Here is a 16,380-nt window from a genome sequence, read left to right on the forward strand (position 1 = left end):
CTCTGTGTATGACTGGTGAACCTTCAGTTCACAGCAAGGTCGAAGAGCAACATATGCCACCATCTCTCCTCACTTTAAATCTGCTGATCTTTAACATTTGGATGCAAAGCTTTCAATGAGTTTCACAGATCTTTAGGTTTTAAAAAATGCTGCTCCTCTCTCTACAAGAAAGATGATCCAAGGGCTGGAGCACCTCCCCTATGAGGATGGGCTGAGAGAGTTGGGATTGTTAAGTCTGGAGAAGAGAAGGCTCCAGGGAGACCTTATAGCAGCCTTCCAGTACTGAAAGGGGTCTACAGGAAAGCTGGGAAAGGCTTTTTATCAGGGAGGGCAGAGACAGGATTTGAGGGAACTGAGAAGTAGATTAGATACCAGGAAGAAATGTGTTCCTGCGAGGGTGGGGAGGCATTGGCACAGGTTTCCCAGAGAAGTCACGGCTGCCCCATCCTTGGAGGTCCTCAAGGCCAGGTTGGATGGAGCTTTGGGCAATGTGATCCAGTAAGAGGTTTCTCTGCCCATGGCAAGGGGGCTGGAACTGGATGATCTTTAAGGTCCCTTCCAGCCTAAACCACTGTATGATTCATCCTAGGATACAGAGGTAGAAAAGTAGCAAAACACTGAAAGTTAAGAAGTTCCTCACTCACTGTCATAAGGATTGCTGATAATTCAGCCTTGGGGGAAGGTTTACTGTGGACATTATCGGGAAGCACTTGTTTTACACAATATACAGGGGCCTCATAGAAAGATTTTAATGGCAGGTGTGGAAAGGTGGGAAAGGAGAGGATAGAGATTTCCTCTGGTCAGAGGTGTGCAGTCTTGGAGGAACTTTCTAAATCTTGCACCGAGCTTTGCAGGGATTCTTTTCACCCACTGAATGCTGAACAACTGCCCACTTATGTTAAAGAGAAGTTCTAAAACACAACCCTTATATTAGGGACAAGGGAGACCATTCATGTTGTAAATTACTTTAACACATCCCCACAGGAGCTTTCATTCCTCAGCCTGTCCCTCCATTGCCTGCAGCCGAGTCTCCGCCAGGCTGCAGACTGCCAACCTCCCTGACCTTTCCGAGAGAGGGCTGTGGGGAGGGCCCCTGCCACATCCCTCCATCCCACTGCCTCCTCATGTTGACAAAAAAGAAGCCTATTTTGCCAAGATGAGGTTCCCGGACAAGGAGGAGATTATGAAGCTTGTGTGGCATAAAGTGAGGGGAGAAACGGATGGACGTGTTTTGAACGCTGCACTTTCTGTTAACATCTCTGTTTCCTGCAGGAAATCTTGTCTCAATCTGACCTGCAGTTTGAAAAACAAGAGTCAGGTTTCCTCTCATTTGGTGGGTCTTTTGACACTCCAAACATAAGAAAAATAACACCCGGAAATAGATATGCGCCTGTTCGAGACTCACTTAGGAAAGCATTTACCTCCTGTGCAGCTCTTGCACGATGAAAGGTTCTGCTAAGAAATGCCCATTTTGGGTTAAATGGAACTTTAAGTCTGAGACAGTGTTGTTTATATCATTTACATTCAGTAATGCCTTCTTGGCACAGAAACCCCTGCGATGGCTGCCAAAGTTTAGAAGAGGCAAAGCTAAGGTCACTGTCAGAGGTAGAAACAATACATCATCTGCCCAGAATGGGCCCCTCACAGTGTGCTCAGGGCCTCAGTTCCTGCACTCATGGGAAGACAAAAACTTTTATTAAATTGACTATGGTGAGGAAAATAAATTATTTCCATGTACTAAATGACAGGCTGGAATTTCATGTTCTGACTCCAGCTTTTAGATAGTTTTATCTACATTTAAAACACCCTTTTAACCAGCTGTGATACAGCATTAGCTTTGAGTGTGATCTGGGCAAACAAACCTGAAACTTCACAATTTGCTTCAGATAAATTATAAAATAACAAGTAATCCAGTTTCCAAGTAGACTTAAGGATTTTTTTTCCAGGCTGGATCTCTTAGAGGAATTAATCTATTACTCTATTAATTTCAGTTGCAATTTATGTTGGAGAAAGATGGTTATAAGAACACCTCTGCATTTCAAGGACCAGTGATCCTCAGATCCTCTTACTAAATAGCTCTTGCTAATCCCCCATATTCGGGATGCAGTGACTGTACAATAGTTCCTTTGCTTTCCATTCAGCCACAGGTATCCATGGTCTTTATTATTACACACAAATAGTTGCCTAGCAGGCTGGCTTAGTGTGAAGAACTACAAGTTCAGACTCCCCTGCTACAATTGCAACCAGCTTTAGAAACCTGGAACCCCTAGGTTGGTGAGAGAAACCTATGGGAGCAAGACGATCCTTTTGAAATGATTGCTTGGTTGGCACTTAGCTGAATGGGATGTAAATACCGGTTACCAAGATTTCTGCCATCCTTCTAGGGTATTGCACTTGTGTTCATTCAAGAGAGACACCAAATCCTGCCATGTGCAGGGAGTAGGTGTGGGTGGTTGTTTAATACAGCAGAAATGTATTTATGCTCTGGATTAAGAGTCCTGAGCCATGAGGGCATTTGCCCATCTTCAAACTAAATATGTAGAAAAGCAAAATGTATTTCCTAAGACACAGATCTGGAAGACCAAGTAGCAGCTCTCCTGTCAGCAGCAGTTGAAAGAGCCAAGGAAAAGGGCCTACAAGAGGCTCCTTAAATTTCCTTTTTGTCAAAGTACTTGATTTGTTTAGTATTTGATTACACATGACAGAAAGTAACAGGCTAGGTTTGTAATATGTTAAAACTTAAAAATCACTAAAACTCCCAAGAGCTGTGCCAGCCTGGGTGGGCAGTGAGGGACACGGGCAAAGCCCAGGCCTCCTAACCCTGCATTTATTCTGCTTTCCTCAAGTGAATCTGTGTAATTTTTAGATTCTACTTTTAGTAGATAACAGTTACGTTTCTGAGAATAAAAACCAACCTGCAGGAAAAAAAGAAGTGATCTAAATTGTGACACTTACGAAATACTGTCTGATTTCTGTCAACATTACTGTGAGGTCTGAATAGCTTTGTAAAACTTAACTGATTCCTTTGATCCATTATAACTTTTCTGGAACCTAGACAGAACCTGAATAAACTGCCGTGAAGCAGAGACTTACAATCTTCCCATTTAATTTAATCATTTCCTTGTGGCTTTCTAAAAGAGGAAGAAAGGCAATTCAGGGGAGTGGCAAAATGGGCATCAGGCTGCTGGCAATCTTTCTGGGAAAAAGAAACTGAGGAGAGGTACAAATGTTAAATGTTTAACAAAAGCATTCGAAGCTTTCAGGTGATACCCAGTACCACTTTCTAGGCAGCATTTATATATATGCACCTGGTTTAGAGAAGAGAACACATTTGCTTCTTTTTTCCTATGCACTTTTCTATCAGTACTGTATGATTTAGCTAGGTAATACCTGTGCCTGCGCCCTTCTGCAGCTGCACAGTGTCATTGTTTTTCACTTCTCAAAGCAGCATGGACAAGATCCTCTGGTCTCAGATTTAAATGTTGCTTAAATCAAGTGTCATGAGTCCTTTTTTGGACCACTTAAGCTCTGAACTAGAATTTCTTTCTTTGCATTAATCCCTACCTAGTGAGCGTCATTAATGCAATCTTTATTTCTAATTGTTTCTTATTAAAGTGGCAGGACTGTTGATAGAAGCTGTTTGCCATCTATCTGGTACAACTTTACAAAACCCCCCAAACAAACAACAACAAAAGTTTGGGGGGGGAGGGGGGAGGAGGAAAGGGAGACCAGCTTTTGGAGAAAAGCAGTTTTGGACACCTTTTGGTTATCCATTCATTCCATACACTTCACAAATGAATGTATTGGTTCAAGTCAGACTTGATTGTCTGATCATTCGTGCAGTTCATTGGAGAAGTATCTGCCTTTTCTGTCCTGAATAACTGAGTCTCTGTCTGCAGAGCAAAAGAGGAAGGGATGAAAAATCATTACCCAACACACAGTTACATCACCCCTTTGTTTGGGTGCCTTGGGATGGAAGACACTGTAAACGCGTAAAATAACTGTAACTGAAAGCTGTGTGTAAAACAGGATTGTAACAAGGATTCTACTTGCTTTTGCCTCCAATTATGGGGTGGTGTGGGGTTTTTTTTCCCTCTATGTGTTGCCTGGCAAGTTTTTCAAGACATGGATGTATTTGAGAGGGAGAAAATGAATGCCAGTGCTCCTCTCAGCAAGGAGTTTGCATAAACAGAAAGTTCCAAGTGAAATAAAAGAGTTGGCCATAATTTTCAGCTAATCAGGAAGGATACATACAAATTGGTCTATCTTCTATTGCTAGGGGTTTTTTTTACCTACCAAAAAGAAACGAACAGTAAAGCAGAAAGCCTATATCTCCCTTCTGGAAGACTTGACTTAGGTTCACCAATTAATATTTGAGCTGTTGCCAGATTTTCAGACATGATTCAGGCTTTGATGTGATACTAAGTAGCTGCAGAAGACCATGGTGGATAATTTTGTTGCTATGAACTAAAGCCCAGCTGTAAATTGCATTTGAACTAGTTAAAGCTAGAGGTAGAGCAGGTGCACTGCAGAGCTACAGCAGCATTTGCTTCAGGTGTGGGGAGGGCAAGGAAGTAACAAAAGAGGCTCTGGCTGTTGGAGTAACTTCAACACATCTTCGATTCTGGGAGCTTCTTGCTGTTCTTACTCGGGTAAGGGAGCCTGAGCGAATGCAACATAGCTGTATTTAGCGTTCTTGCTCAAGCGAACCAGATTTGGCTCTCATGCGTTCCCTTCGGCAATCAAATTGCTGTTAGGTATTCAGCCTCAGAGTGAAGAACAAGAAGGGTATCTACCACATGGAGTATAGTACAGTTAAAGAAGTATCCTCTAGAGTAGAGAAATCTAAAGCCATACTGAGGGGACACAAGTAGAAGAGTGTAACCGGTATGAAAAGCTGAGTTTTCCGCTTTTTATACAAAATATAGATCTTATTTTCAGATTCAACTTCATACATTCATCTATATGTTTTTTTTCCCTCCCTGGCAAAAGTGTGTGTCTTCCAAAGACAGAAGTAGCAAAGCAGGAGGCTACAGCTGCAGAACTAAGAACAGGGAGCAAAAAAAGAATGCTGCTAGACTTAAACTGAATTATTGCATTTTAAAGTACACATCCAACTGGAAGTTGAAATGGAATAGCTGCTAACTCAAATACCTGTAATAGGATCTGAGGCTTTGAGTCCAGAAGAGAGAGTGGGCTGTGAAAGCTGCACTTGGTGTGCTGAGGTGATATCACCCAAAGGGCTCTGGAGCTGGCTGTGTGGGAGGACACAGGAGGCTGACACTGCCAAGATCCCCAACTGCATATTCTCTCCTGACTAACAGAGATTCAGCCCCTTGGAATCTCTTATGAGGACCAATGAGAGAATTGACATTTAACTTCTTGAAAAGCATTTTGAAAGGATTTGACTGGCACTTTAAGTAGCCGCAAAATATCTACAACGTACAACCATCCTGAGGCAGGGAGTGCAAGTTCCTCCAACTCGGGAATTGCTGAGCTACTGCCTTCACAATACAATTTGTAGAAGGACATGTTAGTGGTGTGTTAGGCAGTGACATGTTAGTGCTTACAGGAAGAACAGTGAGAAAAATGCAGATGAGGAAATCAGTCAAACAATAAACAGTATTATTAAAGGATGTCTTTGTGTGCCACAGGCAAACCTTTATGGTGTGCCACTGTGACCGTCAATAACCACACTTAAAGAAAAGGAGATAAAATTGGGGTTGTTTAGTCTGCAAGTGCAAGAATTCCTGACTGCAGTGCTGAGCACACTAAGAGCTCTATGGATCAGAAATATGTTCTGTGTTAAAATAACTAATATCATTACACAAAAAAAACCAGCATTACACAGAATTAGGAATGTTTTGGAGTATACAGCAATTTCTGCCCATCTACATCTCTGCTGTGTTTGGCTTTGGACAGAACTGGTTGTGAGCAGCCTCTTACAAGGTCTTCTGTTCCCTCTTTTAAAATCTTCTATTCATGGCTATTCTCGGAGAAAGGACACTTAATTTAGTGGGTCAAATGCCTAATCTTGTATGGCAATCTCTGTTCTTTGGATACTACAAGAATTGTGAGACTTTTTTTTCAGTCTTATCGTCCTACAAACCAACTCATACGCTCATAAATAACAGATCTTTCGTCAAGCATCAGGCTAGTTTCTATTCTTCTAATTCTATGAAGAACAGATGGAAAACGAGTTTGATAGAAAACGTATTTTATGCAGAAGTGCCAACTTCCTTCCATAAATTTTTCTGTTCCTGCCAGCGTTTCATAGAATTTTTTTTGATGTTGTTAATATAATATATGTATGTCACTGTCATTGATTTTATTTCTTTGGGAAACTGCCTGATGAGCAGTCTCTATCATAGTGCTGCAGACTTGCTTCGGTTCTATGGGGGTTGAGTGTTACATGCCACAGTACAGAAACATGATCTACTTTTTGAGAACAGTGATTATTTTCTAATCTATTATATGCAGTTATTTGTGCTTAAATAAGATCTGCTTTGGATATGGAAAATGGCTGCCATACAGGTTTCTAGAAGGAATTCCCCTCTTGAAAGACATGCAGAGTATTGCACGTGGGCAAAGAACTCATAGGGACGCAGGCTCCTTCTCTTGTAAATATTGGCTGGTGCTGGAATTAGCTCTCTTGGTTCAAAGAAACAAATTCGATTATTATAATTCAGTAATTTCCAGTTACTGGTTGCTGTCTCTTCTTGACCAAAGTCAGCACTGATCAGGTAGGGCGCCTACTGTGAGTATAGAAAAATACCATGAGCCTCTTATACCCTTATTCCATGTTTCACAATTACAGCACTCAATGACACAAAGCCACAGCTACCTGGCTGTGTCTCAAACACATTAAATCCCATGTAACCAGCCCCACAAACAAAACCTCAAATATTTGGCTGTGATGGATGGCATTATAATGAGGGTGGAGCTCAGTTCAATAGCCAATTTAATGCATCTTAATGTTCTAACATGCTTTCATTTCATATCTGGGACAACAAACGCTGCAGTAAAGTTGTATTTAAAGCAGGTCTGTTTGGCAAAATGAGACTTGCATATGGAACAAAATACTCATTGTCACTTTACTGTTTAAACCTTTATTATTGCTTTTTTATTCCTGGTACAATGGGCTTTTATGCACCAAACAGCTGTGTTCATCATGTTTATTTAGAAGGCGTCCATTGTAGTGGAAAAAGTCTGCAGGACAAAAATCTTGGTGAAGTGCAAGACTACTCTGTGGGTGCTGGCACTTTCATCTTTTTCTGTCCAGTTCCTTTGGTCAGCATGCAAGTCACATACACAGGCACTGCCATGCAGACTCGCAAACGCTGTATAATAGCGACTTTTCACAAGTGCTGTCTCTTATTCCAAGCGTTCTCCTCCAGAAACTTGCAATTGCAAAGAAAGATACAGGACGCGTGACTATTTTACACACTATGATCCTATCGTGTCTCAGTCCGTTGCTATTTTGGCCCCTCATTAGGTCACTTTCCAAATATTGTGTACAGCTACCTGTCAATCATAGTCACAGCTCGGCTCCAGGCTAAGCCAACCCAGGACAAAACTGGGAGCTAAAAAAAAACGCCAACCAAAGCAACCACTGTGTAGAAAACAGTCAACAGGTTAACTGTGGTAATCTATGTGTTGTTCCGAAGATAGCATAAGCACATTTGATGCAAAACCAGCATACAGTACTAATGTTCCCCAAAATAATTTTGCACAGTTGCAATACTCAGTGCATGCCCAAAGGCGTCTGCAAATAAACAGATGTTAGAATCTCAGGAATTAAGAGCATGACATTGTAGGAAACTCTTGGGTGATTCCTGCCAAAAAACCAGTCTAGTTTCCAGTTTCTGGAAAGAATGAAGCCTCTAACATACTGACAGAACTTTTTTTGAGCAACAGTATCTCTAACGCCTTCTACACCTTTGAATGAAAGCCACTGTACTAGCAAGCTGCACTAGCCTGGGGAACTAAGGGGTTGCATACTTTCTTTGGGGTATAGAAAGCAGGGCAATTCCCATGCCACGAGAGGACTGTATCCCTTTCCTTCTTTACAGGTTACTCTATTAATATGTACTTCAGGTAAACACTGGAGCATCTTTATTAGCCATAGAGTTGGTGCCATTGCTGTCACAGGCTGGAAAATGAGATGAAATAAACTAATGTACTTCATCTTTTAAAAATATTTAAGTATCTGTATAGAAATAAATTGCTCCTTATTTGCTGAACTGCTAAGGCTCTAGACTTTCTACCGCACTGGTGTTATCAATTGTCGTTCACGTGCTTCAGGAAACTGTAACGAAGTTAAAAAGAGCAGAATAAAGTTGCATCCACGCAGCTCATAGGTGACAGGCATCCATGCGGGAAGGCAGCTAAGGCAGCTGCTGGGATCCGAAAGCAGCGCAGGCAGGGGCAGGCTGCAGAGGGGCTGACAGCTCAGAGCTGGGGCTGGAGCAGGCGCCTGGGGACAGCCTGGCACACTGGGAAAACTATTTTCCAGAAGAAAGGAGAAAACACTTTGAGGGGAAAAAACTGGGAAGAAATGTGAGCCGAGTGGAAAGGGAGAGAGTTTGACAAAAGGATTAACCTCTACTTGCAAACAGTATACTAGAAGCAGAAAATGAACTTTGGGAGAACTTTAAGCAAAACTGTTTCTCCAAGACTTTCAGAGGCTTCCTAGATGCAGCCTGCATTTACTTGTTTCCTCTTTTTTCTCCCAAGAAGGAAAAGGACCTGCTGTGAGCAGAATGTATCCCAACCTGAACAAACATAGACCTAAACAGAGTCTCAGTTTGGGAAGAGTCCACACAGGCCAGACCACCGGAGTCTTGTCTGGGCACCACGAATCTCTTAAATCGAGCAGAAAGGGCCAAAATATATAATTAACAGGTAGGTGGCTGGAAGTTTAACTTCACTGCCTGTTGGTCTTTGCACAAAATCACTGTGAAACTTTTAAGGAAGAAAGAATTTCTAATTAAGGAAAAACAAACGTGTGTATATAACTCAGTCTCTTAACAGTTACAGCACCACAATCATTAGGGAATTTCATTTGTTTTTAACTAACAACCCCATACCTTTGGTGACATAACAGAACCATGTCAGCTTAGAGAAGTGAATCCTCCAGGAGACCTTAGAGCAGTTTCCAGTACGGAAAGGGGCTCCAGGAAAGCTGGGGAGGGGCTCTTGATCAGGGAGTGCAGGGACAACACGAGGGGGAAAAGTTTTAAGCTGAAAGAGGGGGAGATTAAGATATTAGGAAGAAATGTTTTCCTGTGAGGGTGGGGAGGCACTGGCACAGGTTGCCCAGCGAAGTGGTGGCTGCCCCATCCCTGGAGGTATTCAGGGCCAGGCTGGATGGGGCTTTGAGCAGCCTGATCCAGTGGGAGGTGTCCCTGCCCATGGCAGGGGTTTGCAAGTGGATGGGCTCTGAGGTCCCTTCCAATCCAAACCATTCTATGATTCTGACAGAAAATAGTATTCAAACCTATGCTTTAACTTCAATGGTGCTAGGAGGACTCTGAAACGTCACCCTGCAGGAACCGCTAGAGTGGATCAGATTCGTGGCCCACCTCACCCTTTTTAAATGAAGCCACCATTGAATGCCAGTGGCAACAGCCCCATGGTAGGGAGTAATGCCGCTCCGGGTCCCTTCTAGATAGACCGAGGTGTGCCGGGTTCCACCTTGCCACACCTCCCTGCACGTCAAGACCCTCCAGTGCAGAAGTGCTTGACCTCAACAACTTCCTGTGACAGGGAGTTCCAGAGTGAATTGTCTTTTCATACCCTCAGTTTTTAGCTTCCTTCCCTTTGGTTTCATTTAGCCTCGCTCTTGTGTTATGAAATGTGTGTGAAACGTTCTTCCCCTCTGTTTTTGTCATATTCCTGTTTGTGCCTCTTCCTTGTAAACAAAGCCGGCATCTGATCTCTCTTAAGCTATATATATTATTTAGGTTGACCTCTTTAAATACTTTTAAAGGCGGAAAAGCGGAATTTTGGCATGTGGTTGCGGTTGGAGCGTTCTTGGTGTTTTGTCCCCCCCCGCAATCGTGTAACCATTGACCAGACTGTCAACATTTGGGGGGGGACGGGACACAAGGGACAGGACACAGGAGCTTCGCCAATGCCGCTCCGGCAGGACTGGGGGGAGAAGGGGACAGGGAAGGAGTCGGCGGGCTCGGAGAAGGGAGAGGAGGCTGCCGAGACATCATGGCGGTTGGGGACTGGGGGTGCTGCGCAGCAGGCACGCGTTATGGATCAAGATTTTTTTTTTTGAGAATAACTTTTACCAAGCTGTACTCTAGAGAATAAACTTCATTCCTTTATACCACAAGATAGTGGAAACGTGCAGCAGGGAGTACTGTTGGAAAGTAGGAACTGATGAGTGGTGGAACAAACTCTGCAACTGGAGGAAAGGACGAAAAGGAGAAGACTAGAGGATTAATAGTGCCAGCTAGCCAGGAAAAGGAGCAAAACTTGACCCAGCCTGTGTAGTAACCAGTGGGAGGAATGAAGTTTTGAGCAACCTGATCCAGTGGGAGGTGTCTCTGCCCATGGCAGGGGGGTTGGAACTGGATGGGATTTAAGGTTCGTTCCAACCCTAATCATTCTATGGGTTCTAGGATTGCAGGGCTGATTCTGGAGTTGATTCCGGGAGTATAGGGTTGGTTCTGCAGTTGATTCTGGAATTCTAGGGTTGATTGGGGGATTCTGTGGTCGACTCCAGGGTCGATTCTAGGGTCCCAGGGTTCCGTGACTCACCTCGCTGCGCTGGAGCTGGAAGAAGCTGTTGAGATAGCTGGAGCTGAGCGAGGAGCCCAGCTCCGGGGTGCTCTTGGTGTAGCCGAGCTCGGGGTGCTGGGACGGGGAGGGCTCGGGTCGGAAGGCGTCGAAGGCGCTGGGCTGGTGCGTGTCTTGCAGCGAGAGATAGACCCAGTTGAGGAGCTGGGCGGGCTGGTACACGTTCGCGGCGCTGGTGTCGATGGCTGACAACAAGCTCATCTTTCCGCGGGGCTCCGCCGGCCGCCCCCGCCGCTCCCCCGTCCCGTCCCGCTGCCCCTACGGCCGCCGCCGCCCGCCCAGCGCCCCGCGCCCCGCGCGCATCGCCGCGCCCGCCCCGACCGCTCGCCGCGCTCCCGCCGCCCCGATAGCGGCTTTATTCCCGGGCGGGGAGGGACGGACGGAGGGAGGGACGGAGCGGGGGAGGGAGCGGCGGCGGGCACCGCCCCGCAGCGGGGAACGAGGGGCGCTCCGCCCCGGGGGGCAGTGCGTGCGGGGGGGCGTGTGCGCGGCCCTGCGGGGGTTTGTGTACGTCTGAGGGGGCACATGTCTGTGCGCGTGGGTGTGTGCACACGTCTGCGCTTGGGGACGTCTGAGTGGGTGCGCACGTCTGAGCGTGTTAAGATGTATCTGCGTGTGCGCACATCTGTTAGTGCACATCTGGGTGCGTTTGTGTACCTCTGGGTGTGCACATAGCTGCGTACGTTCGTGCGCATCTGAGTGCGCACACGTGCATGTGTTTGTGTACATCCGTGCGTGTTTGTGTACATCTGCATGTGTGTGCACACGTGTGCTTGTGCACATCTGCACATTTGTGCACATCTGTGTGTGAACATCTGTGTACATATGAGTGCACACATCTGCGTATGTTTGTGTACATCTGTGTGCGCACACATCTGTGCTTATGTACATCAGTGTGTGTTTGTGTACATCTGTGTGCACATCTCTTTGTACATCTGAGTGCACACACACATCTGTGTACGTTTGTGTACATCTGCCTGCACGTTTGTTTGCATTTGAGTGTGTGCACATCTGTGTTCATGTACATCGGAGTGTGTGCACACAACTGCGTAAGTTCTTGGACATCTGTGTGTGTGCATATCTGCACGTTTGTGTACATTTGTGTGTGTGCACAAGTCTGTTTCTGTACATCTGGGTGTGTTTGTGTACTTCTGCATGTGTGTATACGTCTGCATATGCTTTTGTACATCTGCGTGTGTGTGCACACATCTGCATATACTTGTGTACATCTGTGTGCGCACACATCTGTGTTTGCATACATCTGTGTGTTTATGTACATCTGCGTGTGTGCACACATCTGCACATGCTTGTATACATGTGTGTGCACATATCTGTGCTTGTGTATGTCTGCATGTGTTTGTGTACGTCTGTGTGCACACATCTGCATACGTTTGTACATCTGGTTGTGTACATCTGCACATTTGTGTGCATCTGACTGTGTGTGCACACGTCTGCATGTGTATGTGTACGTCCGAGTGTGTACATGTGTGTGCGCACATCTCTGTGTGTTTGTGTGTACATGTGTGTGTATGCCTTTGTGTGGGGGGTGTCCATGTGTTTGTGTACTGGCGGCGGTCCCGGGCCGCTGGCAGCTCGCCCGCTTTGGTTTGCGCCTGCTTGCTCGCGGCCTTCCTTTTTCCTCCTTCCTGAAGACTTTTTTCAACGCCAGACACACGCAAAGCCCCTCCCGAGGGCTGCTGGCAGGGCTGCTCTGAGGTGGTTGTTTTTAACTCTGCAAGTTTCGCTGGGGAGCCCATCAGCCCACCTTCCCTTTTTGCTCTCGTTTCTGTTTCTTCCTCATCCTCATCTGGGGTTCCTTCTCGTTAAATCTCTGTCAGAGGTCCAGGTTTAGGAAGGCTTGCTCGGTCACCGAGGTTGTGCCAAGCAGAGTTAGGGTTTCCCAAATAAGGCAGGCGAGCGGCACGATGTTCCTTTTGAAATCCATCTAGGTAGCCCTGGCACGGGCTCTTGGGGAGCCTGGCTGTGGTGGGATACACTGGAGTTAAAGCTGAGTAGGCCTTTTAAGGAGTCAGTAGCACAAAAGAGGATGATGAATGATTCTCCTTTTAGGAAGGAGCTCTGAGTGGGTAAGCTGGTAATTACAGTTCATAAACTCTTCCCCGCTGCCTTCCCTGGGATGAGCGGAGTGGAACAGGGCAGCTATTTCTGGCTTTTGTACAAACCTTGTAGCAATCAAACTAGCAGTTTTCTTTATAAAACTAAAGGAACTCACAGGAGGTAACTTAAAAACTTGAGCAAAACTCCTTCTGCTCTTTCCTGAGTGACAGGAGGCTAAAAATTAATGTGTCTTCCCAGTATGGTCTTGGGGAAAAAAAAATTACATTCCTTACTTAGATAACAGAAAAAAATCTGACCTTTGAAACATCAAGGTTGGCACCTAGCTTGCTGTAATGAACCATGCGCCTCTGCTGAGAGTGGAAGAAAAATCACTGTTCTGAAAAGGTGTGGTTAAGGGCAATAGAAAATACAGGTCAGTGTATGCACACTAGAAAACACTATTAAATTGTCAGCTGCAAACACGAAAGTTGGATGCATTTGACTTTTGTGAGCGGGTAGTTAAGGCAGCAGAGTGATCCGCTTGCAGGAATTGAAGTGAGGATTTAAACTCTCCAGAACTGCAAGGAAGGGGAGGTAAAGTTTGGAACAGCTGCATCTCACTGAACTCTTATAGTGGTGCTAATATTTTTTTTAAATTATAGAGTCCTCGCAGTATGAGGCAGTTTGCTCACTTGTAAGCAGTCTTGGTTTATAAGCCCTTTGGAGCACGTGTAAACATGTGTGTTTATGCACAAGAAGGAACAAAGTACGCCACCGTGAAGGGTCCACAGCATAGATCATAACAACAGAAAAATTAAATCAAATTGCATCCCAACCTCCAACAGTTATGTAGTGCTTTAAAGAAACAAAAAGGTGAAGGAGGTTTACTGACTTAATAAATTGTGGAAGAGGAGTTTCGGGATTTGCTGGGAAGTGGAGAAAGAACAAGAAGTAGGGATCACAACTGAGGAACATGCCTTCCTGGCAGATGGTGATAGTAAGGTCAGGACACGGTAGAAAGTATAAGAGGGGGAGCTAGGCTGGAGCTGCTTGTTTCGTTGTTGTGGAGTTTTGTAGGCGTTCTCATTGCTTTCTTAAAGACAACTACTTTTATCACTTCCCTCTTCTAATTGATAAATTATAACAAAATACACTTTTTTTTTTATTTGATAGCTCCACTCTTCATTCTGTTTAATAAGAGGCTGAGAAGCAAATGGGAGTTCTGAACAAGCAGAAAAGATAGCAGTGTTCTTTGAGTACTGGAGGACAAAATATGGAGTGGCTGGGGTGATACAATGTTTAGGACCAAGTGGTTTTGGAATGTTTTGCTACTTTTTTTCCCAACTGAATATAGCCCTCCTTGTAGTCGCTTGGTAGTAGATGCTGTAGTTAGACAACACATTGCAGATCGCTGCATGGCAAGGGAAGCAGGAGTTAGAGCACCTTTCTTTCAGCAGTGGCATTCAGAGGTGCAACAAGCGATGTTAGGGACACCATGCATTCCACGAGATGCTTTTGAACATTGAAAGGTATTAAATGTAACCTCCCCTTGCTAGTAGCCCTGGTGGCTTCTAGTAACCACACACAGGAATGAGTGAATGGAATAGATGCTTTATTTAGCATATCGAGAAAGGGAAAGGTTGCAAATGTCTCTGCTATGAATAGCTTAGCTAAAGAGCACCCACACTTTGAAACTGAGTTTCCATCTTGGTCTTCTGCTTCAGTTTTCTCTGGAAAACAGTGTCTAGGCAGTTCGCCTCATTTTCTGGACTTAGCAGCATTTTGTTAAGATAAGAATAGTGTTACCACACTTGCTATAGTCCAGTTATGTTTAAGATAGTGATACTTTTTCATTGTAAATCCCCTCTTTCTTCACCTCTAGAAGTCAGATTAGTGAGGAGGAGATTGGTACAAATGGTCCATTTAGTAGATACATAGCAGCAGAGAAAAAAAGTTGCCAAGGTCAATTGCATCTGCTGTCCTCTGAAATGCTCCAATGGCTGCAAGACGTCTTCAGAACATATGCATGATTCCTATTGATTATGTCGGTGTGGAATGTAAGTGACATTAACTATTTGGATTATGCATCTGCCTTATGGTGCTGAAACAGTGCTCTGATTATTTATTCATCCTCCTGATTTTACTCATGAGTAGTGCTAATGAAGCAAAAAAACAACTGGAACTGTAACATGAGACTTGAAATAATCTGAATGGCTTAAGTGACTTGGAAAATGGAAGCTTTGAGACAGGTCAAATGCATACACAGTAGCGGGATCCAGCATCTTCAGTCCTATTCCCTATGCTCGCTTGGCCTGTCTATCTCCTTAGTGAGCTGGACCTCTTGTGGTTGCTCTCTCCCCAACGCATCTTTGCAAGAGTGAGGAGCATAATTTTCCACTTCTGGTCAGGACTTCTTGTTTCCTTGTAGTTACGTCTTGTTTCATGTAGTTACGTCTCTGCTTTCAGCGGTCATTCCTTTAGATGGTGACAGCCTTTAAAACACAGATGTGGGGTTTTTTAATTTTTTTTTAATGGTACTCCGTATTTTAAAAATAAAATGTGCCCTTATAGCAAATACCCTTAAAAGAAGGATAATCAAGGATATCTCGGTCTGAATTGCTGTAATCTTAGTCTGATTTTAGATTAGATGGGGCTCCAAAAGGAAGATTGAATGAATATCCAAAACTGTGGATAATCCTAGTAAATGCACAGGAATATCGCTATGCCTACTTCACTATTGAACTATCACTGATTTCTTTTTAATTTTTACTTTATGTACCCAGGATTATCTGAGCATTTGCTTTATCCCTGCTTTCCATTGGACTGGCTAACAGAAAGTGTTTTGCTTGTTTGCTAGTATATCCATCTTATCCATGCTGAGCTGCAGAGCCATGTTGATTCTAGAGCAAGCGTTTCCTATTTAGCACTAACCCTGTTGCAGGAAAGTTTGTTTCCTGGTTACTTTGAGTTGACACATTATTTATATCTGCACTGGATGCTCTCCAAGGAGGTTTTAGGCACTGGTTTACATGAAAGGAACAAATTCCAGGTTCCTGAAAACAAGATCTGTTTGTTTCTTTTTTCATGTCCCCAAATTCACACCTTTGTCTTGCCTGAAGGGTCAGTTTTTTTGCCTCTGTCAGCACACCTCACATGGCTATGAAGTTCCCTGGGATCGTCTAGAACTCATATTATCTGGGTTTGAGTTGTCTGATGCAGGCAATGTGGTGACAGTAGGTACTGATAAAAGCCCCTACTTAAAAACGTCATCTTCCTTTTTTTCAGCTCAAGTAATACAATCGAACATAACTCTTTTTCTCACGCATGTATCTTGTAGTAAAACCACTACAGTCCCATCTCCATGTACTACGGTCCAGTCACTCACCAGTATAAAGAAAAGCTTCACAGAGAAAAGAAGTTCTGTTCCAAAGCCTGTGTAAAAACAGAGTTCTTGGTATAGAGTTGCTTGTCCTTGATCGAAATTCAAGTTCACGTTAGCCCTGCTTGATT

The 16,380-nt window shown here is 44.3% G+C and overlaps 1 protein-coding gene across 2 annotated transcripts in view; it reads right to left on the bottom strand.

Annotated features, from left to right (window-relative positions):
• Positions 1-11,142, bottom strand: part of ZCCHC24 (zinc finger CCHC-type containing 24) — a 114,191-nt gene extending 103,049 nt beyond the window's left edge. The window contains exon 1 of one of the 2 annotated variants that reach the window (XM_009565192.2): positions 10,774-11,137. In XM_009565192.2, the coding sequence (XP_009563487.1) occupies positions 10,774-11,013 (240 nt within the window). In that variant the 5' untranslated portion in view covers positions 11,014-11,137. Of the gene's footprint in view, positions 1-10,773 lie in introns of both variants that reach the window. The other variant, XM_054071022.1, reaches the window with a different exon arrangement.
• Between the last annotated feature and the right edge of the window lie 5,238 nt (positions 11,143-16,380).

Source organism: Cuculus canorus, chromosome 7 (genome assembly GCF_017976375.1).
Source record: "Cuculus canorus isolate bCucCan1 chromosome 7, bCucCan1.pri, whole genome shotgun sequence".
Taxonomy (NCBI): domain Eukaryota; kingdom Metazoa; phylum Chordata; class Aves; order Cuculiformes; family Cuculidae; genus Cuculus; species Cuculus canorus.